At 40.9% G+C, this 23,590-nt stretch overlaps 1 protein-coding gene across 2 annotated transcripts in view; it reads left to right on the top strand.

The window, feature by feature from the left end:
* LOC104327563 (transmembrane protein 132C) overlaps nucleotides 1-23,590 on the top strand; it is a 219,918-nt gene that overhangs the window by 107,909 nt on the left and 88,419 nt on the right. For both annotated transcript variants that reach the window (XM_075434859.1, XM_075434858.1), the window contains one exon: nucleotides 17,093-17,239. Coding sequence is in view for 1 of the 2 variants with exons in the window: in XM_075434858.1 (XP_075290973.1) it covers nucleotides 17,093-17,239 (147 nt within the window). In the remaining variant the exon portion in view is untranslated. The remainder of the gene's footprint in view (nucleotides 1-17,092; nucleotides 17,240-23,590) is intronic.

Below are 23,590 nucleotides of genomic sequence, written 5' to 3'. Positions count from 1 at the left end.
ACAGAGGCAGTATCTCTCGGGCCTGTGGATCACTGTGTGTAACTGAAGAGCTAAAATAAGAGAGTGATGTGTACTGCAGTTCTAAGTGGTTTGGTGTTGTATCAGGCTCTTTGTTGCTAAACATTCCTGTTCTACAGGATTTCAGAGACTCGCAGTTCTCTCGCTGCCTAGGTTTTCAATCAGCCACTCTGAAAGTGTGAAACAAGAAACCAGAAAGCACTTTCCTTTGGAACTGTTAACACTGTGAGTTTGAAATCAAAATAGACTCGATGGAAGTTAAACTGTTTGGGCATTTCTTAAACAGGCAGACCAAATGCACTGCTCTTTTCAAGAGGAAAAGCCCTCTTGAATGTCACGACCTTCTCACCGGAATAAATTTTTTCAGGTTGTTCAGTTTTAGGCTTAGCTAGATACTGGGGTGAGAATGAAAGAACATACATTTTTATTGAGCAGAAGACAGCCATGTTACTAGTCCGGGACCTGGTGTCAAAGATGTTCAAAAGCAAAGGTAATCTTAGTGCCTGAGGCTTTCCTGTAGTCCTTGTACTTACAATGCTTACTACTCCTCTGCCCTAAAGCTCTTTACTAATACTGACTGAAAGACTGCAGCACAGCTCTGAGGTCAGGTAGTGAAACTCTACCTGTAGGAACATGGGGAAATTAAGGCAGAGAACTGCCTAAAGCAGAAGAGATACCAGTAGCTCTGTCCCTTTGAATCCTAGAGCAGAGGTTCAGAAGCCTAAGATGTGCTAGTGGGAAGCTTTAAATCGATACAGGCTCTCTTAAGATGTGTGTGTCTAGGCTAGGGTCCGCTTGTCTGTGCAGTGGTAATAGCCAAGGAACCAGTGTGACACCCCCAACAGTTATTTAACTCGCCTGGAGACAAGCTCAGTTGAATTTCTGCAATTGTAGGTCTGCACCCGCCGTGCTTTTTAACATCTGTGTTGCTAACTCACAATTTCCTAGGGAATTTCAATCTCGGTGGTTATTTTTATGGGAGCGTGCCCTACTGCAGTTGTGGGATGGCAGGAGAATTGCAACTTCCCATTATCAAATGATGTTTCGAGCCCTGATATTTACAGAGGAATTTCAGAGAAATTTCCCCAAGAATTTGACTTGAAAGGACAGACTCAAAAGTGGAGAACTTGGAAGGAAATAAAATGAACTCCACATCTCGTGATTTCAGGAATCCCAGATCATTGTGTTTTGTACAGTTCAGATTAGCAATATTATAAAAATGTCTGTGATTTTTGGGTGCCTCTATTTTAGGCCACCCCCTGTGAAATACTTTATAGGAACATGTGCACTCATGCCATGATTTCAATTTTATTAGAAGAACAGCAATACCAAAAGAAAATCTTTTGCCCAAGGCATATTCCATATGTTACTTCTCAGCGCTTTATTTTTCAGGCCTGCAAGAGACAAATGCACTTATTCCGTTAATAAAGCCTGTGATTTAAAGAGCAGCTCTACACTGGAAAAAATAGAAATGGGAGGTTCCAAGTTCATTTTCCATCAATAGCTTCTACATTGAATTTGTTCAGATTACAAATGAAAAGGTGGTGTTATTTTTCAGACTGTGTGCCCGTAGGCCTCAGCCTTGTCTGTGGAAGCAGCCTTTTCATTCTCATATGGAATTCAAAATAAAGTAGGCACAGATCAGTTCACGTGCTTCATTCTGCCTCTGCAAGATGCCTTCATATTTTTGTAAGATTCACATTATTTACTGCTGCTACAAAGCCTCATTTAACAAGTATATAGAGGGCAAATCCTAATAATTAAAATACACTCCGAATATTCAGCTAAGGGAATAAAAATACTATTTCCCTGCTTTTCTTCCCTCATTTGACTCCATTTGTAAATGTTTTAATACAAATGTATAAATAGAAAAATTTTGTTCTTTTAAACCCCTCTCCCATACAGTAATGATTTCATAACCTCCCAGTTCTCAAGTCTCTGCCCTCTCGCTAAAAAGTAAATTTCCCCACTACTGTTCAGATGATGGATTTATTGCCTTTGTGAACCTTGCATTACCCTTGGTATTACTGCAGCTCAGCTCGCAGTTCTTGTTTTTACCAGAAGCTTTAGACAAACGTCATTAGCCAATAGAGGATCTGGCATGCGCTGGGGAAGATGCATTCATCCTGGGGCCATAAGCTTTGTGAACCGCAGAGGTATAAATAAAAAAATCAAAAATAGGTCATTGGTCTTCTAACTGCCACCCTTGCAAACAGAGGCTGGGAAATTCCAGCTAGAAGGGCTGCACAAAAAGGCACAAATAAGCATATATTTTCAAAGAAATGCCAAAGTACTGAAGAGTTTTTGGCGGTCAGTGTGGAAAGTTATCATTTTGAGGGGGGAAGAAGTAGAAGCAGGTGATAGCGGTGGTGATTGTTTTCTGAATCACTTGCAGCAAAATCTTTTTTGAAATCACCAATGTAATAGGATTAGGAGGGCAAAGGTTCTTAAAAATTAGTAAAATTGGATTGAGAGAGAAGGCTGGCAGACTAAATTAGATGACAACTAAAAGCATACTTTAATAGCTGTATTTCAGCTGACTGATGGAGAAGCTAGTCCTGCAGCCCACCACCATATCTCAGATATATCTACCTGGTGCTAGGGACGGTGTCCTAAATTTACATACTCAATTTATGTACTTAATCCAGTGTTAATTTTGAGAGATTTTTCAAATACTTTCCACTACTACTTTTCAGTAACAATAATTAAATATTTGAATAGTCTGTATCATCTTCTTTTGCTACTTTTTATATGCTGAAAGGATGGCCTTAAAATATCATAAGAAGGTGGGAAATGGCCTGCCAGCATATGACATAAAATGGAAGTCACAAATGATCTTGTGGTCTGACCTACTACTGTGGATAGTTCAGTATTACAATACAGCAATATTGGTTTATTGCAAGGCTGGTACACTTTCTGCATATTAACTGCATGGCAGATTTGCTCCATATAATGCAACTGTAATGTTAATATTTATTCAGCCTGGTAGTTCTCCATACTGAAAATTAGCATGCACTTTCCCTACCAATGACAGAAACAACAGGTCTATGGGATTGTGAGAAATTTTCAGCTCCATGTGCAAAGAGGTAGTACCTGGACCTTAACAAGTTTGATCCAGACAAAATCAGGACTCTTTCAGCAGTTTATAGTGTGACTTTTCCCCTTCCTTTTCCCTTTAACGAGCCCTTTTGGGGTATAAACTCTCTAATAATGCATTAATATGACAGCATAGCAGAGCTTCTAGCCTTTCTCTCGAGGCTGCTATTTCTGCGAACAACAATTATATGGTCCAGTCTCTGGTCTTGTTTGGGTTGCCTTATCACCTCGGTGTTTGCTGGATGTATGCTCATGCTGACATGGCTGCATTTACATTAAACTCGGCACTGTGAGCATTAAAGCAGGATATATAGCAGGTACATATGGGCTAGCTTCCATGTAGAAGTATTATAATTGCATTTATGTTACGTTTTCTTACACAGTAGGCATTGCTGAGAGCTAATAATGCAAGTTCACAGGGGACCCATGGACTGGAGCAGGGGCGTAGAAGACCTAGTGATAGATGGAGAGAAGGTACTATAATTTTAAGGGACCTTATGTACTAAAGGCCTGACCTGATTATTATCCACAGCAAGGCAGAATCAGAGCTGGCCCTGAATTATATCTGCATGAAACTTCTGTCACTGAGAGAAGACTTAGTACCTGATGATCAGTCTTGTCCCCTTTAAAATCAGTAACATGAGCTGTGTCAGGCCTAAAGGACAGGAGATGAAGAGCATCGATGTCTTCCTTGACTGAAATATGTGTGGAATTTTGTAGAAAGATCTGTGAGACTTAATAATTTGTCTCTCCCCTGGGATACTCCAAGTGTGAAAGTGTCTGCTGCTCAAAAAATAAAAATTTATAATTGCATGATTGGCTGATGAAATCCAAATGAAATTGCTGGCAGCCTTCTTCCTGCTCCCCTGTGTTTTTCTAGCATTAGCATTCTAGCTTTGTCACCTCTGATCAGGGGAGGATAAATCCTTCCTTTTGTAAGGAGCAGAAACACTTTCCTTCAGTACACAGAATAATGACCTCTTCCGTATATTATTCATATTCATCTCTTTGTACTTGTCATTTCTCTGTATCCTTGGTTGTTGTATACCCCATAACTCCTAGTGGTTTTATCTAAGGCCTTTCAGGTAAGGAAGTGAATGGCTTAGGAGACGGGTAGAGGTTTGCGAAGGCATTAAAAATAGACTGGCATATGTAATGGGCAAGTCCAGTAACACCACCCTCTGTGGCTGCTGAGCAAACCTCATCAGCTTTCTGATAGACAGGGGCCAGTGCTAAAGCATCCCTCACAGTGACAGGCTGCTTGTCACTCTAACAAGAAGAGGCCTGTAGACCAAGTCTTTCTCACCTATTTCTAGAAGTACTCTGCAGAATAGCATGGAAATAGAGTGGAGGATCACTGCAAGCACCCACTTATTTTCTTTGGTCTTTGGCCCCAAAAAAGAATACGCTGGACTAAACTTTGCCAGTCCTGAGCATCTGAAGTTTTTGAGTCAGGTGCCCCCAAATTAAAAGGGAGCGCCAGGAGGATGTGTAATGCTATATGTTGGTGCTCTTTTTGTTCCGTGACTGCTGTTTGAACTATTATAATGTACTCATGACATTTCCAACCTAATCTCCACAGCCCAAGACTTTTGTCTCTAGAGATGGCTTTAACTATAAACAGAAATTGCGTAGGAGGTTGGAGAACTTGAACTGGTTTTACATAAATATTTGTGTTTAGTTCTAGTATTCAGATGCTTGATATGAGGACAACTTAAGGTGGCACGATCAAGATTCTGTAGCAGCAGTTCAAATCTGACTGCAGAGGATGTGCTCTGTGTGTGTTCACCTACCCATGCATCCACTTGTTTACCCAACGTTTCATTTTGAATGTTATTAGTGTGATACAGACAGTGTTGGGAGTAGCTGCTTCAGCATTTTCAGAAAGCAAATCCTTTGTTGCTGCAGAAGCCTGTGCAACCCTAAATCAGGTGCTTGTGTTGTGCCCTGTCATATTCTATTTAGGTCTAGTGCATTTCTGCTGCATCAAGCTGAAACAAAATGATTTTCATCCCTGCAGTTAGTAGCTGGCTGCAGTTGGATGAATTGAAATGACTTTTGGGGGAGAGTCATGGAGGGGAAAAAAAGAGACTCCCCAGGAGATGGTAAAGGGAATGTGACTTTTCTGATTTGTGATCCTCACCAAGAAAAGGAATAAAGATGATGAGAGTTACAAATGTATTGATTTACTTTATCTTGTGGGTGTTTTTTCTTGCTTTAACTATAGCATGACCTTCATATCTGCATCCAGGAACAAGCTATTGCCCCTGGCTTTCACCGACAGCTGGTTTTCTTTTGATACATCCAAGAATCTTCCCACTGATTCCTGCAGTATGTCAAAGGAGCTCAGCAGTTTGTTGACCTCTCAAGACTTCACTCTGCTCATTATGGCTTCAAGAGTCCACAGTTGTCCTCGAGTGCAGGTTTAGCCTTAAAAAAAGCAAGGAAAAAAAAAAGATTCTTAAAAGGTCCTGTTGAAAGGGCTAATGATAGCCCCAAGGGAGCTGTTGCCCTTGGGCATGTCCAGCAATGGTTGCTGCGATAATATCGATGACCTAAATGGGCCTGGCAAATTAAAGGTGTAAACCCTGGTCCTGTAACTGTACAGCAATAAGCAGAAGGCGCTGTGGTTACTCAGGCACAGACAACTGCCCACTTGCTCCTAAGGCAACCCCATCTCCATGCAAAGACTTTTCAGTATTTTGAAAAGGGCAGACAGTGCCTTGTTTGAAAAAGTGTCCAGTCATGCTTTTCTTTTGATTGCAGTTCTTACTCCCTTTCTTTCGTGCTGGTGAGTTTCTATAGGAAAAGCCCTTTCTTTGATAGTCTGTAATTAGTATTAAAGAGGGCTTTGACAGCTCTCTCTGGGCAGAGAAGGCAGAGATGGTTCAGAGGCAGCAGTAATTGCTGTTGCAATTAGATACTTTAGCCTGGAGTAAGACAAACCAAACATACAAAAGGGAGAGCAACTTCCAAGTGAATTGCTGGCGGGCTCTTGTACCTAATCCTTGGTGTAACAGTCCTACAGCTGGACAGGCTCATTTCTCTTATTGTCGATATCTATTCCTGGTTTTCTGTAACAGGAACTGGACACCACTTACCTAATGTGGAAAGACTTTAAGGCGCTGCCTTTGTTGGGATGTGTTCGTCAAGGCTGTTTAGATCCAGCCAAGTCAAGTCAGCTTTCTGGCAGTGTATCCCTAAGACAGAAATGGGTTGTCCTGAGGAGGAGCAGGTGACTGATTAGGAGGGACAGCAGGCGTAATCATCAGGTGGAGACATAGTTTCTCCACTAAGGAATTGTGTAGGAGCTGAGAGAAATTTTTCATTTAACTTAGCAAATGCTTTTGGACACGAAAAGTTCCCAGTCTGAAGAGTACCCCTCATTGTCTGTGTTTCTGTCATCTGGCAGCCTTGGTCAATTGGCCATGAGTCCATGCTAATTGAAAACAACTGCCTGTTTTTTTTTGGCATTACTTTTCTTTCGGAGAACAGAATAAAATAAAGGCCTTTGCTCTGTGATGCAATATTACTGCAATCTGAGGTCAGACAAAAAAGAAGCTGAAGATGTAGGACTGGATTCAGGGTGCCCTTTTGATGCAGCTAAAGGAGAGCAGGGATGGATGGGTTGGAATTAGAGCTGTAACTCCGTGGTGACTTGGCTGGCTTAGTCAAATTTCTGAATGAAGGAGGAGGGTGGGAATAAATGTGAGGGAAGTGAAAAAGGAGTATTAGGAGATGCAGAGGCGCACAGAGTCAAGAGAAAGCAATCGTGGAGGGACAGACATGGCAAAGAAGTGGAGAGAAACAAGAAAACTTTGTGTATGAAATACTCTGTATGTCTGTGGACAAGTGTATACATGCACATACAAGGTAAAACCCACCAAGTTTTGAAGTACTGCTTAATGCTTGGAAAATTATGTTGGTCCCTTGACTCAGTCAATTCTGGGAAAAAAGAGAAATATTTGTTTAAATTACATAAGAAACTTCAGGAGGATGTAATTTCTACATTACTAGAAATTAGAAAAAGTGATGTAGAAATGTAATTCCTACATTACTTGAACTTCTCAAGTCACATCCCATTCATAAATTTAGTGTTGCTTTCTCGCTTCTGAGCCACATGAGCTTCCATCACGTGCCCTGCCTGCTGCCAGTGCCTCCTGGCTCTGGCAGGCCAGGTGGTGACCCCAGGGAAACCCATGTGTGCTTTATGCATCTGATCCAAGGCCCTCCAGGTCACCAGGAGTATTTTTGCTGACTTTACTTGTCTCAGGGGCTTCAGATCTGTACCGAAATACACAAACTACCAGCAACTGCCTCAGGGCACAAGGATTTGTGCTATTACTGGCTAAGCTTAAAGCATGAAAGAACCCAATTTGGAGGCTGTAGTACAGATCACTGCCAGCATTTACTAGATTAAGACTCAATTCAAACATAAAAGCTAGCAGTTCTATGTGCTGTATCCCCCTAGACCATCTTTGTAGCATTTCTATCACACTCTTGCTTATAGGTTACAACACAAGGTGTGCTTGCTCTGAAACAAAATCAAGAATAGCAGCAGTGTTAATGTGCCTTAAAGTGACTATACGCAAGTATGAGGATTATGATGAGCAAAGCGAGAGCTGTTACTAGATATTGGAGTGATGGTACGAGGGATATACAGGAAATATGTTGTTGTAATTGTTGTTTTATTCTACAGTCACCTTTCTTAGCAGTCTTCCTGCTTTGCTGATTGCAGTTTTGGCACTCATCTATGCCAAAAAGTTGCCCCTGGCTGGTGTTGCTTGGTACTTCAAAGAGAGAGGGAGAAGGAGGAGGGATGAGATGGATTGGGAGCATGTGTTATAGCACCCACAGAGTCAGCAAACTCCCTGCTGTCCTGAGGGAGTTCTCTCCAGGTCAATGGTAAAGTGCTCCACCCTTGAGTCAACGGAAGTAAGACTAATTAGAGTACAAAAGAGACAGTGCTGTGTCTTTGGGGTGAACCACCTGATAGTCTATTCTTTCTCTGCTTGTACAAATACCTAGTATAGTACGTAACATTTGAAACAATTATTTGACGGAATGGCTCCTATTTCTTGATGTTGTAAGGACACTTGCCCCTTCCTCTTTCTAGCAGTTGATCTCAGCAATATTATATTTCTCTAAGGGAAGAGAAGATACAACCCCCGTAGCTGCATGGCTCATGGCAAAATTATATTTATAACAGCTGCTGTAGGGGGAGTGTAGGTGGGATTAAAAACACAAAGGGACTGCACAGGAAGATTACTTCAGAAAGTCACTTGATGTCTAAGTAATAATCCTAATAACCGCTGCAAACAGTATTTTCCCTAGCACTGCCAGCTGGGGGAATGTCACAAATAGGCAGCTTAGAGATTTTTTTTTTTTTTTTGTAATAATAGAAACTGCATGTAGTAGGGAACATAATCTCAAAGCATTTACTTATCTAAAAAGTGTTTCTGGAGGCGATGAACTTGTATTTAGCATGTGTAGCTGAGTCTGCGCTCTGGATTCACCCTGGTAGGTTGTTTGTTTACTCAACACCCCTCTCTCTCTCTCTCTCTCTCTCCTGCCTGCCGCTGCAAGCATGTGTTGGTGTGAGACAGATGCTTATTCCAACTCACTTTTCAACAGAAAGCAGAGCAGGGAGCATGGTGTCCAATGTTTTCTCGTATAAGGAATTTACAAGTGAGTGTTCACTCAGATACTGATCCCGTAGCAAAGACTTTTCAGGGACTTTACCTAGATGTGCTTATGCATCAGCTTCTTTCAGTTCCTGGCAGAGTCCATGAGATGGATCTCTGACTTGTACCCATTGGTTAGTTTCAGTTTCAGATTATAAAAGAGCCTTTCTGCGCATTCACTCTTTAAGGAAATGGAAAAGTTGAATAAATTATAAGAAAACTGCAGACTTAGACAGTCCCCTAGTCAGTTAAGGTTGAGCATCTAAAATGCTTAGTGTGAGGAGTACAACAGTTCTGAAGCACTGCAACAAACACCTCTCAGGCTTTGGTCTTCTCAGAAGGCTTTGGTCTTCTCGGTAAGAGTTTCCCTTGCGTTTCTTGTGAACCCGTATTTTTTGCTGATTCCATGAGTAACAGGTAAAGGACAATGAAAAGGGGATTGAATAGAGTAGTCTTGTCCCCTGTGTTTTTGTTCTCCCAAATTGTATGTTCCCATCTACTGATTAATACTTACATTGTAAACTCTGACGAGAAGGAGATCTTTCCGCGCCATCCTTAGACAGAGCTTATCACGAGGGGATCTCCATCCTTCCTAATGAGAATGGATTTTTGTGTTTTGGGATGCCAACCTCAAGTGTTACAAAAATATTAAGGATTACAAAAAGAAAAAAATGTGGTTCTTGTTAATGAAAACACTACTCTGCTTGCAGTTTTCTCTCTTCCCCATTTATTAGTAGCTGTGAGGATTCTTTCCAAATGACTCTGGGAGCTGAGCCTTAAAAAATTGATATCTAAACACTGCAGTCACGTAAAATTGTGGGATTTGGTGACAACTGCTCTGTCCAAACAAATTATTGAAGCTATGGATTGGGAAGTTAAGAAAAGGAAGATGTATGCTGAACTGGAGTTATGTGGTGCATGATTTTGCTTTATTCTACCTTGGACTATGTTATCTCCTATCTTGTCGCTCAGATAATTTGAGCTCCATAACAGTGGTTTTGCAACCTAAGTGGCCTATAAATGCAATTAGCCAAGGCAGAGGGCAAGTAGAGCTTCTGGTAGCCATTGCAAGAGCTCCCTTATGTTTTGAGCTCTTATGAGCCTGCCTCAGGTTTAAAAGCTCAACCCGAACAGTAGATTTGAGGACCCCTCAATAATATCTGGGCTGAAATGTCATTGTTTCTTTGAAAGCAGGATGAGCTGGAGTTAAATGCAGTAGCAGGTCCATGACAGCTGCTGTGAAGTCAGCAGTTTACAGTGTTTATCTTTGCTGGAGGCAGAATGTTAGCAGGTTGTAAATTCAGATTGGGTTTCCTCTCATATTAGAAGACAAAGCTAGGTTCTCTGTGTTGCATAGTTCCCTCCTGCTTTTATTTTTATATATATATATATATATATATTTTTTTTTTTTTCCTCCCTCCTGCCTTTCCTGTAATCCCTTAACTAGTACTGTTAACATTCAGTGGTGGAGAAAGCAGTTTTGCAAGGAGATATATTAGTAGGTTTCATGAATGTCTTTGTTGCTTAAATAGACTTATCTGAACTTCACAGAAGGCATCTCTTTTTCCTTTTCTTTTAAAATAAATAATGGAATACCCGACACCTCAAGAGAACTGGTAGTGCTAACAAAGAGTTAACCACAAAAATCAGCCCAGACCAAAGAACTCTGTCACTGGAACACCCCAAAGCACATTGGATGTCTTTTTTGGGTAAAAAAAAAAAAAAAAAAAAAAAAAATGCAGCTGACATCATCCACCTCGTGCCTTGCAGCTGAGCTCTTCAAAGCTTCCTAAGGGATACGAAGCATCTATTCCCATTGAAACAAGAGACAGCTGATTTTTTCTCGCGTCTCAGGGAATTTCAGTTATGTAAGAAACACTACAAAAGAACAGCCCCTGAGCAACTGCAAATCCCAGGATTCTTCACTGGCAATAGAAGGAATTTATATAATTTCGATGGACAGTGAAGTCACCAAAATATGCAGCTTTGGGGAAGCTGAATTCAGTTCATTTCAGAGGAGGTTTTAGAAATACTGAGATCTGCCTCAGCTGCTTGCAGAATTACGCCGATATTCAAGACGCTTAAGCGTTCTGGTTTGGAGATTCTTCAGGATTTGATCACTTCGTTCTCAAAGTAAAATATCTCTTTTTTTGTTTTGTTTTGACATGGCATTTTTTTTAAGTTGTTTCGAATAGACCAGCATTCTAAGAAGTGAAAGGAAAAGGGGAAACAGCAAAGAGCAAGGACTAAATACCTAGAGATTAGCTGTTTTGACATTTTAAAGTGTTTACACCCTGTTTTACAAAAGCTGTTTCCTGAAGGTCTTTTCTGGATACTCCATGAGAAAGAAAATGCCTGAGGAAGAAAGGATGCTCTGAGGAGCAAGATCTTACTAATGATTAGCCCATGTTGTAAATCTAGAAATCAAAGAAAACAATATTTGTGCATGGATGGCCCTTTGGACTAGCCCAAATCTGAAATACTACTATTAGCAGTAATTTATTACCTAATAAATTTAGTACCTAAATTCCCCAGTTGAGACGGGGCTCTCTTTTAATGCTTACCTGTGCATATGGATTGTAAAGAAAAACCTCTGTAGCAGAGGTGGCTGTGTAAAACACTGGTGGGAATCTGCTTGCTGGGGTAGGACAGAGGCACAGAGGACTCCTGGGGTTTGTGTGGAGTCATGCAGGAAGCCTGGGGCTGATAACCTGATCCCCCAGATTCCCTAAGCAGAGCCGTAGCTGCTTGATCACACTTATTCTGTCCCTGTATTTTGAAAATTAAAGGAGCATATTTGAAAGGTCGACACGGCTAATGAGGTCATATTCTTCTGTTCTGCTTTTGGCTTCTCAGCTAAAGCCTTAATAAATATTGTTTTGCTAGGCAGATGTCTGTCCTGTTCGTTCAGAGCTGCGGTGAGATCTAGCAACTCATTTTGCATAGAAAGATGAAAGGAAAAAGATTTACTTAATAAAACAAATCTTGCTTAATTGCTGTGGTTAGTCTCCTGCCTGGGTTTTATGGGTTCCTGCAGCTGGCTTTAATCTTCTGATTTGCTCTGTGAACAAAGAAGGGAAGGAGTGAACTTAAATCATGGCAGGAAGAAGTTGAAATGTTTTTGGCAGAACTCAGTAAGGTTAGAGACTTACTGTAAAGTGCAGCCCAGAAACAGGCCACCAGGAGAGGCTCCCTGGGTTTCGGGAGATGCAGTACAATTATTTCTTACAACATGACCTTTACAGTCAGTAATGTCAAGGACTTCTACTAGTCTGGGCAACGAAGGAAGGATTAGCAGAGTTACAAGAAACATTGAGACTCCACAGAAGACTGACCAAAAGGGGTCAGTATTTGTTAAGTTCAAACATCAACTTGACAAATAAAAATGGACGGGGATTTATGTTCGGAAATGCAGAGGATTTAGCACCAGCATCCTCTCCCTCGCCCAGCTTGGTGAGGTATGGTACGCCCACGCTCGGCTTGTGCGACCCGGGGACTGCCTTACAGATGAGCCAGTCCCCCCAGTTAGACTGGACCTGCATCTGTCTCTAATATTTGTGTTCCAAGTACGTCCTAAAGAAAAGTTTTCCAGCACAGCAGCTTGGATAACAGATGTGAGCTGAAGAGACTGTCTGTACAAAGCAGTGGTCACTGACCTAAAAGCAGACTGCGCTCAGATCAAAGTACAGCATGCTGAGAATAGCGTGGCATTTATGAGGAGCACAGAAGATGCAGAGCTAAGTATAACCCTCTGAAAACAAACAGTCTAACAGGAACCAGAAGGTTTAGTGTCTGGAAGACTGTTCCAGGTATTATGGAGCTCACTGAGTACAGGAATTTAGTATTAATTTAGCTTTTTATTTTTCAGTGCAGCCTCCTCTACTCGAGCTGCAGTGAAACTTTCGGTTGAAGTGCAGTTTGCCAGTGCTGCTAACCGCATGTAAGAGGTACCTGCTGCTGCTGAGGGTATTGCCCTGGTCCCCCTACACCCTTTGCTTCATGCTTCTGTATTTCCGTGGCGCTAACATTGCGGCTTGTCTGACCTGGCAGTGAGCCATCCAGGAAGCTATATCATCCACTGACTGATGCTACCAATTTGGTTTGCCAGTGAGTCAGGTATTAGTGCCAGCCTAAAGGGAATTAGGAGCCTGTACAGCCAGAGGCTCCTAATCAGCTTCATGTGGTGTTGGCCTACCTGTATCTTCAGATTCTTCCTTTGCTGGTAGATTAGCTATCTGTATCACAGCACACCCAGGCAGTGCAGCCCCGCTTGGATCTGGGCTTTGAGGCTTACTTTCTCTGGAGCAAGAGAGGTGATGCTGTCTAGGGTTAGCATACGTCAGCAACATCGCACAGCATGTGAAGGACTGTGTGGAGTCCTCACCAGTCTGCCCTCTCTATAGCACTGCTGCAGGTGGCAGAACCCCTCCATGGCCATATGCAAGATTAAAATCTAAATAGGAAACTATAATTTGGGCTCCTGAAGTCTTAAGTCACATTTTCAGCTCTGGCTGTTGCCAATTCAGTTGCCTTTCAGTTACTGTCTTTATCAGTTGTATATTATTATGTCTAAATAGCACTGAGATTTCCTGTAATTAGAGGACAGTGAAATGGAACAGCTAGATTTTAATCTATAGTTGATCAGAATTTATTAACTATAAGGAATTTTAAGTTTGACATGTTAGGAAGATATGATGCTAAATGGAAATCTTTGTATGCAACTAAAATTTTCAATTTGGAAATGAAATTAGTTGCTTGGAAATTGCACATTTACACAAATACCTTTGCTGTGAGATTGTGTAAGTAAATATTTTTACTTGGTCTTGACAAAAATTAAGTAATGAGCTCTAGGTAAACTGCTGGAGACTTTTTCTGCAATGTCTTTGAGATGCTGCTTGTTCTGCATGCCAACAAAACGTTTTAATTCTCCATTTGGGAGATTTAAAGAGAGATAGTTATTTTGAGACAAAGCTGAGGCAGATATTTCCTGTGCTGTGAATTAATACCTTAGAAGTTGAAACAGAAAATCTTTTACTGTTCTGGCTACCATGTGTTCATAAAGCTTCAAAAACTGTTCAGATGGAGTTCTCGATCCAGTGTGGGATTGAAGCTGACCTCTGGTATTCTGCATCGTTCTTAATGATGGTCTTTCTTTCATCTTTCCATTGCAAGGTCTGCTTTTGTCAAAAGATCAAAAGCTGTGCTTAACTTTCAGCATGTAGACAATCAAACTCAAATAAATGAGCTGTTGCCCATAGGTTTTGTGCATAAGTAGGTGGCTTGCTTAGCAGGGTCTGTGTTTCGATCCAGAAAAAGAGAAAGGGTGATTTTTGTTACTGGGCAGCAGATTTGGGGTTTAGTTATTACCACCATGAAGAGCACATAGCTGAAGTGACAGAAGAAATTTAGTGACACCCACAGAAAGTACAGTAATTGTCTAAAATATTGTTGGAGGGGAAGATTTTTGACTCCACTTTGGGTGAAAGTCCAAGCTGACAAGTTATGCCTGGTGGATACTTGCAGGTTGTAGAGTTCTGCAGAAAAGCAGACCTTTTGTCCTCTGTGTGAGGACAACCATCTACTCGTGAACAAGCAGACATGGCAAAGGGGAGAATTTCCCTGTTGGAGTGGGGAACCATGCATTAAGGAAACCTGGACTACTTCAGCTGTTTGTCATGTTCGTTTGTTGTCACCGTACCTACCTCCCATAGGTAAACATGGTAAATGTATATATACTGCTTAGATTAGGTGGGTAAATACAGATGATTGTCAAGCAGTTTGGCCTCCAGGTCCTTGATCTCAGGGTTTATTGAGGTAGTATAACTTACAAATTTTTATGTACAAAGTTGGCACTATTGATTTAAAAAATTAATATTTAATCACAGGCATACAACAAGGTCAACGAATCTTTGGTGAGGAATTAAATAGACTTTTCCGTGCTAGCACTCAAACACTAAGTAAATAAAAATTTAAGTGAAACCATTTGTAGCATATGCATACAGACTGCATTTAAAAATGTATGGGGCTCAGTGCTGTCTGACTTCGTTCTGATTCATCCATTGACCTTGTTATATAAAACTCAATGCCCTTTTTAGTGGGAGAGTTGCAGATTGTGCTTCTGCATATTTATTTAGGAAGTTCAATCTTCTGGGTGTTCATACCCTAATTCCAGTGCTAAGTGCAATCACAACATTGATTTTTCTCACTAAACATAACCTACTTTACCCTGGGATGGAATTTTTTTTTAATGGGCTTTATGTAATGGCATATGTGAAAACCACTCCACTTAATGCCCCATACTGTAGTTAATTAACAAAATGGCATTGTAGCCATGGTCTTTCATCCTCTGGCAGTGTATTTTACCACTAACCTTGGCCATGCAAAATGTCCGTCCTAATTAACAGGAGCCCAGGTATCGACTACGTCAAGCTACATGGTGGAAAGAGCAATTTGCAGCTGTCGACAAAATTGTAATTCTGCTGAAAACTCAAACATGAGGAACCTCATTTTGACTGACATTATGCCATTTCAGAGCCCATCTCAAGCAACAGCTGAACAAAGTATTTAAATGATCAGTTTTTACTCCTCTCCAGTTGCTAAATAACATTATCCTAAAATACCTCCAAACATGTCCTAAAATACATACTACCAAAAACATAGTGATGGATTTATGCAGATTCCAAGATTGGTGGTAGTGTTTTCTTATTAATGAAATGTTTATTTATTTGAACTGTAATATGCTGGAAAACTTGAAGGGATTTAGAGCTTTAATGAACCTTCTGTAACGAATTTGATTCTCTTTACTACTTCTGTTTTGATTTCTGAGTAATTCAGCTGAAGGCATTAGAGATGCATCAGGTTTGTGCTAGTTTTACTAGAGCGAGAGAGTGATCTGTGAAGCTCCACAGTGCTTCATGTTATGAATGAGAGAATTAAGCACTTATACTTTTATACTGAGAAAACAAAAATGTTTTCTTTTTCAATGCCTTAAATTAATCATGTTTTGTCTCACTGTTGAAAAGCTGCGACAAGAAGGCAAGCACTCTCAATCATTCACGACTACATTTTTCAAGTGTTTTAGTGTCTAAAGATGCAAAAAGATGAATTTTTCCAAGGAACTTAGATGCTGAGTCCTCTTAAATGTCAAGGAGATATCGACATCTTGCTAGATGATAATTTCTGCTCAGTAACTACCTTTTTGTGAAGCATAAGTATTTTAGAAAAATATGGTTTTTCACCATGCTTTAGCCTCCATGCTATGATGAAGCCAGTTTCTGCTGAGTAGAGGCCGTGATGAACGTACTCTGATGGTGCGAAGTTAAGCAGCCCTTTGCCTTCTCCATCCAACGCTGAGGCCAAGCTACTCACAGAGCCAAGTACTTCTAATTGGCATTCTGCTCCCCACATAGTCATCGTCTTGTGTGAGGCTGGTGGAAGTTTGTCCCTCAGTGTCTTTTGAAGAGAAAGGCTGTATTTCTCTCTCTCATTCCTGATGCTTTGTAATACAACTGAAGATCAGCAGTTGAATGTTCTTCACCCAAATAGCATCTTTGCTGGGGGTTCTTTATACAAATGCTCCTTAATTAAGCAAGTGCTCTTTAATTAACCCTCCATACAGTTATTGCTGATATTATTAGCATCACTAGATAAATGCACTTAACTTTTCTGCAGGACATAACTAGCAGTGGCAGAAATTTACATCCTGTAAGAACATCTCTGAGTTACTAAGTCTCGTCTTAACAAACAGCTGTATTCTCTCCAGGCTGGAGATTTCAAACAGAAATTTTCTTGGGAATCTCACAAAGAGGAAATTATCAGTCAGAAGAGCAACAACCTGTCCACTGATATCTAGAAGAATATCATATGGATTAAAAACAGGTTATTTAAAAAACTACAGTGAAGTATTCCTCTGTGCAATGATGAAGCACAAGTGTGTCTGCATACAAATGAAGAGAGCCTTCGTGAGCCTTCTTGGTTGGGACATATTTCTCTTTGAGAGAAATTATTGCCAGAACAGAGAAAAGAACCAGGAGTGCGGGTTTTCCTACAGGTTCAGTCTTAATATAACTCCAGCCTGCTGTTGGCAGAACATACGGAGGCACACAGTTGGTTCTGTCCAAAAAATTGATATGTTGCCTTAGATCTGCATTCATGATATCGCTTATTTACTGATGCGTTAGGAACATACCTAATACTTAGCTTAATATTGAGATTTCCATGCCCGAGCTGCATTTGGAAGATCACAGTCCTGAATGACTCTCCTTTAAACTTTTTACAATTGCTGTTTCCAACAGGGCAAAGGTGAAGAAAGGTGTCAACATTCTCAGTGCAAAGACAAGTGACCCTCGGCAGTGGGACGTGAAGCAAGAGGTGGGGAATGGTGGAAAGCATTCAACCACAACAGTTATTTGCCAGAGGATAGCACCAAGTTCAAGGAACAGGTATGAAACCTCATATTCTTGGCACATTAAACTGATTTATATCCATGATACCATTCATTGGTTGAAAGACTGAGGGCTCATATTACCACTACTCATAGCTATTAAACCTGTAGCCTGGAAATCTGGAGACGCTTATGTTCACTATGGTACCATCTGCTGATCTATAACAGGGCATCTCAGTTTCCAGGTAATAAAATTCATCAGTTTAAATTAAAAAATGAATAGAATAGGCCTGCGCTGGGGGAGAGGGTGGTGGGGTGTCATTTTGGCATGAATATGAATATTCTTAATTTTAAAAGTTTTTATTGAACACAATTTTTTGACTTGATAGTTTTGACCTTGTTTCTCTGAACACAGCCTGTGTGCTTGGTTCATCAAGCAAGCAATGAATTCTTCCACAGTGAACTGCTGTAACTTTCAGGCATTGGTAGAGGATAATTCAAACCTTTCAGCATTTAGTGTCTTGTATGTAATACAGAAACATCCCCTTTTGCAAACAGTGACTTCTTCCAGAACTGGAGGTTCCTGTGCTGAGCCGTACACTGGTAGCTGTCAGAGGCAGAGCAGTGCACTTCAGGGAGCACTGGTGTGAACTGGCCTGCCAGTGCCTGCTTTCCTGTTTAGTATATTTTTACTGAGACTTGGTCTAGTTGTTCCACAGACATAAAAGCAGTGTTTTTTCAGTAAGTATGACTTTCTTCCGCAACACATAGTAAAGTTGTATATTGCTGCTTTCCGTGGAAATGAGTTTGCTCTTGCTTGGGTATCATCTTAATGAATTCTCACAACACTGCTGTGCATTAGTCCACGCAGAGCATTTTCACTGTACAGAGCTGAGCAATGCTTCCCTAGCTCTGCGCTTATTATTAGCCTCAAACCTGGGCTCATTGAAGAGTATCATAAAATCTTCGGTGGATGCTGGGTTGGTTATTGCTTTCCCATGCAATCAGTTTGTACTATCTTCGGGCACAGAGAACCTGAGCAGATTTTAACATTTGTATTCTGTGCCCAGAGTGCTTGAGAAATATTAGACTTCTGTAATGTGTGGAAATTTCTCTTATCATGAGCAGCTCACTGATTCAATGTATTTATATTTGATATCATTGCAGTTAGTGAGATTTTTAGTGGAGAGTTTGGGGGGGTGGGTAAAGGGAAAGGAAAAATATATCATTTGAGCCTGCCAGAAGTGAAAACCAAAACAGTCTGAAAGGGAGGACATGCCTTTAGAACAGCGTGTAACTCTGAGTGTATTTGCAACTGTGGAACTATAATAGTCAGGTTATCAAACCCCAAATTATATCTTCTCAATCCAATTTGCATAAAGTCTAATTAACCATAAAAATATTTTTAGTACTAATTATGCAAATAAAAGTCAATGTTTTAATTAATGCCTCTTTTATTTGTGTATGTAAATAGTTACTGTCTTCTGAAAGCATGACGAACCTAGGTTTGGATGAAATGTTTGTGTACAAGGAAGAACTGAAGGGGAAACCTGGACATGTGTGTGCTGAGATCCCAGCAGGAGAGCCTACGATGTAGTGGGCATAACAGTTACTGAGTTTCTAAGTGTCACTTGGAGCCCTCTGCGTAGGGCACAAATATTCTATTAAGCTAATTTAATTTGGTTGAGAATTGCAAGTCCCTAATGGGATTTTTCTGTGCTGCCACCAGCTTTTTCAGGCTAGTTTAGCAGTGCAGTTCATTTGGGTGATGTGCAGTTCTGTAGCAGGGTCGGCGTAGATGTGAGGTACTGTTGTGGAGTTCCAGCATCAACACAGGCTAATCTTCTCTTGCAGCAAACTCAGCCAACTCATAAACACGTTGGCTAATTTAAGCAGCGAGAGGTGTTTTCCACTGTCTTTGCAAAAGAGCTTCTGAAGCACAAGTAAATGGAAGTTTGTAGTTCTTGGATGCTTTACGAACATTCACACAGCTTGTGAAGAAGGTGATAGTATGTGATTTTTCTTTACATGACCAGCTATTTCTAGCAAAGCTCAGAGAATCAGCTAGCAGCAAGGAGAATTAAGGATCTTCTACAGTTGTGCCTTATTCCTCGGTTGCAACCAACAGGAGTAATTTGGCTCTCCCCTTGTATTGTCACACGTCCCCAGTTGGTTGTGAAGTAAGTCAGAATATTACTTAAATTCATGATAGAGTCTCAGTACTTTGGAGTGCTGCCTTCTACCAACTATGTTTCGGTAGCCAGATAAAACTGCGTCCAGGATTCATTCTGGTCATAATGGGGAGAGTGATGTGTTGAGTTGTTAAGCGCATGAACAGGAAATTCTGCCCTTTCTCTGTGTGCTCTCATTTACTCGGGAATCTCCCTGACACACCGTGGAGAACCATTGGACTATTTCCCCTTCATATCCCTGGAAAGAAATGTCCGTACGCAGTAAAACTAATCTTTTTTGTTGCCATGTTGCATTGCTTTTCTTGCATATCTCTACTATCACTAGTGTATGGATATAATTATGTTGCAAGGACTTTGAAAAAAGCAGTTTATATTTGAATGCAACATCACTTAACAGCTTATATACCTTTTACATTATATAAATAATAAAAAACAAGGGGCGTACTTTAGATACGTCACATCAATAATTGTTTACCATTACATTTTCAGAATTTAAGTGGATCACGCTTTTTTACTTTTATTAAGTAATATTTGTTCTCTTTGAATTTGTGCTACTAAAGCCAAGAGCAATAGCTTCTTAACTTAGATTTATTTAGAAATACTTTACCATTTTAGCAAGTAACTGAAAACAGCTTGAAATCAGCAATGTTTGTGTGCCTCATAATGCAATTTGTGCTACGATTCAAGTAGCTATTGATGAGGACAACAACAGTGTTGATCAGTGAAAACAAGTCTTAGACTACGGCTTGGTCACTTGTTTTCCCATGTTGTTTCTCGTTTCTGGAGGAAAGCTAGTAGGTTTGAAATGTGTCCTCAGGGTAGATGAAGAGATATTTTTCATTACTATTGTAACCATTTCCATATTTTTGTCTTGTCTCTGGTTCCAGCCTACGGCTGGTGTGGTTGATTTATGATGTACCACATCTACCCCGAGAACAGCTTCAGTGAAAGGGCTTGTATTTGCTGTTAGTTTATTCTGGATTGCCACCACAGAGTATAAGAGCTGTTCCAAGACAGAGCAAGAGTTATTTTTAACCGAAGTAATTTTCACCGGGTTTTGTTGTTTTTTTTTTTTAATAGTGTACCTCCACCAGCTGCTATGCTGTCAGCTGTGGGGATGAGAAACATGGATTAAGGGTAGGAGCAAGGGGGGCTAGGGGAATTTCTTAAGCTGGCTTCTCTGCCAAAGCCAGAACATCCTATAACTGTGGTGTCAAGAACTAAGAAGCAGCGACTGGGGCTAGTCTAGGCCTAACCCCTCTTTTTCCTGCAAACCTGGAAGTGGGCTGGAAAAGCTGCCTGCAGTCTGTTCTTGGGCTGATGTTTCTGCCCGTGGATGCTGCACTTTGTTTGCGGAGGAGTGGAGTCACCCAGTGCTTTTGATTTCTGTCAGCCGGGTAGAGAAACTTGAGTGTGGGAGAATGGAGAGACATTTAGAAAAACTGACATAATGGAAAACTGCTGTGATGTAGCACTTTATCCTCTTGGCCTTGAACCTTTTGAGAGGCCCATGGGCTTACGGCTCTCCAGCCATCTGTCTGATAAAGAGGCAGACTCGGGAAGAGTGCTTCCAGATGTTATGTTTATATTTCAGACTGTGTCACAATCACTTATTCCCCCTGCCACATGCGCACACATTTTTTCAGTTGTTTGGGGTTTTTTTTAACACCGTCTGGGTATCATTGCATTCACATGGAAACAGCTAATGATGTTACCAGGTTGTGTTTCATATCATCAGGACATGGAGGAAAGCAACAAAGCCGTTACAATTCTATGCAGGTCCCTCCTCTGTCTGGCAGCACCATATGCTGCCAAGGGATGTCAGTGAAGTGAATTCTCTTGTGATTGAAAAATAAAAGTAAAGCGTATGTGTACAACGTGCCTCAAACTTGAAAAACTGGAAGCCGTGTGGTGTGTGGCTATACCTGCAGACAGTCAGTCTGTGCCCAGTATATGGACACAGAGAAGAGTATTCACACATTATTAGCAGGGTGTCACTAATTTTTTTAGGATCTGGGTCATCTTCCTCTGGCACAGTTTTGGGTCAGAGTGGTTTGCAGAGCTCAGCAGAGTGGTAGTGGTGCCTGCTGACCTCCAAACATTCCAGTCTGAGCAGAGGACATTGGTTTTCACAAGGACTCAAAGGTTCGATGCTCATGGCTAAGGATTTTTTCACTGCAGTTGTTTATTGTTCTGACTGATAATTGAGGCAGGATCAGAGCTGAGACGGCACATGCCACTACTGTAGTAGTAGATGTTTGGGAAGTTGTATATGTCTTAAGGAGGTCACATCTGTATCTGTAGAAACTGGTTTGTACAAACTGTAGAGATACTTTGGGAGGAAGGCATCAGCAGTGGATTTCTTTTACCTTTGAACCCCAAAAGAGAAACAATTTCCATTCACTTAAGAGAAAGTCACATATGAACAAGCATTATGGCCTCCTGAGTATTTTATTTTAAGCATCATGTGTATTTTGGTGCAAATTAGGTGCGGTCTTTTAGTCTGCTGGCAAATTACCAGTGCAACCCTCAGAGCTTCCAAGGCGAGTCATTCCTGTGATGTGCATCTGTCTGCTTAAAATGACACATGGGAATGTATGCATGTAGCTGTCAATAACAGTATCAGGAATAATATAGTTAAGCCTTTACCTACTACTTTAAAGATCCTTTTCCTCCACTCTTTCTCACCTGATTTCCCAAAGAATCTATCTCTGCCTGCTGTCTTTACATTTTAAGATCTTTCTTTATGTTAGGATGCCTGCTTCAGGTCAAATTAGGGCATAGATGTCTCCAGTACCAGAGATACACTGGACATCTGCACAGATGGTGAAGGATCAGCCAGCTGTGCCTTGTAACAATGGCTTTTCTAGGGCACAGAAGACTAGGGTTAGAAGGTTGCTTCCCAAAGGAGCCTTTCATATGGCTTCTCTTTTGCTGCTTTGAATGTCAGGAGTGTTTATCAAAGCCCTGAGCTGGGGAGGGAGGAAGGAAGGATGAAGAATGTCTTTCGTGTCTCTTTCAGGAGCAGGCTGCCTGCAGGAAGGAGGCGGATGCTCTGTTGCCTTGCTCTCTCTGTCTGTCACAGTGTCTAAGCAAGTGTCTGCACAAACTGTCTTGAGAGGGAATATTTGTTTCTTACGCCTTACTGTCTCACTGGGTACTTGTGGGAGCAGGACAACTTGTTGAACCTTATGAATCCAGAGTGTTTTCGACTTAATGGGCAGCCCTCACTTGCATTAAGGAAAGACGAATTCCAGGGGAGCCCTCATGGACAAGGACTCGCACTGAGCCTGAAGGACCCGTTCTTTTCAATACTTTCAGTAATGCAAGTTCAGAAGGATCAAATTTGAGATAACTGTAGCAATTGTCATGGCAACAACATACGTCTGTCTAGTTTTCATCTGGCACCTACCACTGCGAGGCCCTGGTCCATAACTAGAGTGTTGGCCTTACCATAATCCATGTAAGCAACAACACCATTATCAGTCAATTGTTTCAACAAAAATGTGTGTTTAACTTCTCATCAGCATAAATACCTGCTTTCTAACACTCAAAGGCTGAGTCAGAAATCCATCTGGGTCTGCACAAGTGTTGTGTAAGATACTAAATGGAAAGTATTTTCTTTCTTAGTAGGTATACGTCGCAACATCCTCTTTTCTATTTGAAATTCAGAGCAAGATTTTATGATAGTCTAAGATGAGATTTTTGAAAGCCTGTTGTTAGGCACTATTGAAATTAATTTTCATGTTGGATTTCAAGAGAACCAATATTAGACTCGGTCCTGACCATTCAAAAAATACTACATTAGTCTTTATAGGTAGCTTAACGTAGTAATAGCCAAGGAGTAAGGTATTCTTATGAGTTTTTTCTCCAAGAAAAGAAATTAATTGAGATGAGATAACAAATTGCATGAAATGAGATCTATCCGTGATCTCTACAGAAGTTCCAGCCCAGTTGCAATAAAGTAATTTTTATATTTTTTTGTCTGCTTTGGATTTCCTGAGTCTGTTGGGAGGCAGAAGGGCTGAAGCACCAAAAGAAAGGTCATTCTTCACATATTTCTTGCCCAAATGAACACATCAAATTTGTTTGCTCAGCAAATCTGTATAGTTTGGAAAAGCTTTTTACATGCTTATCAAAACCAAATGCTGGAGGCTTAGCCAATGCACGCTATAGCCCAGCCTCGGTGAGAAAGCTGCTGTCAGTGCCTTCTCTTC

Source organism: Opisthocomus hoazin, chromosome 13 (assembly GCF_030867145.1).
Source record: "Opisthocomus hoazin isolate bOpiHoa1 chromosome 13, bOpiHoa1.hap1, whole genome shotgun sequence".
Classification (NCBI taxonomy): Eukaryota; Metazoa; Chordata; class Aves; order Opisthocomiformes; family Opisthocomidae; genus Opisthocomus; species Opisthocomus hoazin.
The sequence above is the reverse complement of the archived record's forward strand: the minus strand, read 5'-3'. Positions and strand labels throughout refer to the sequence as shown.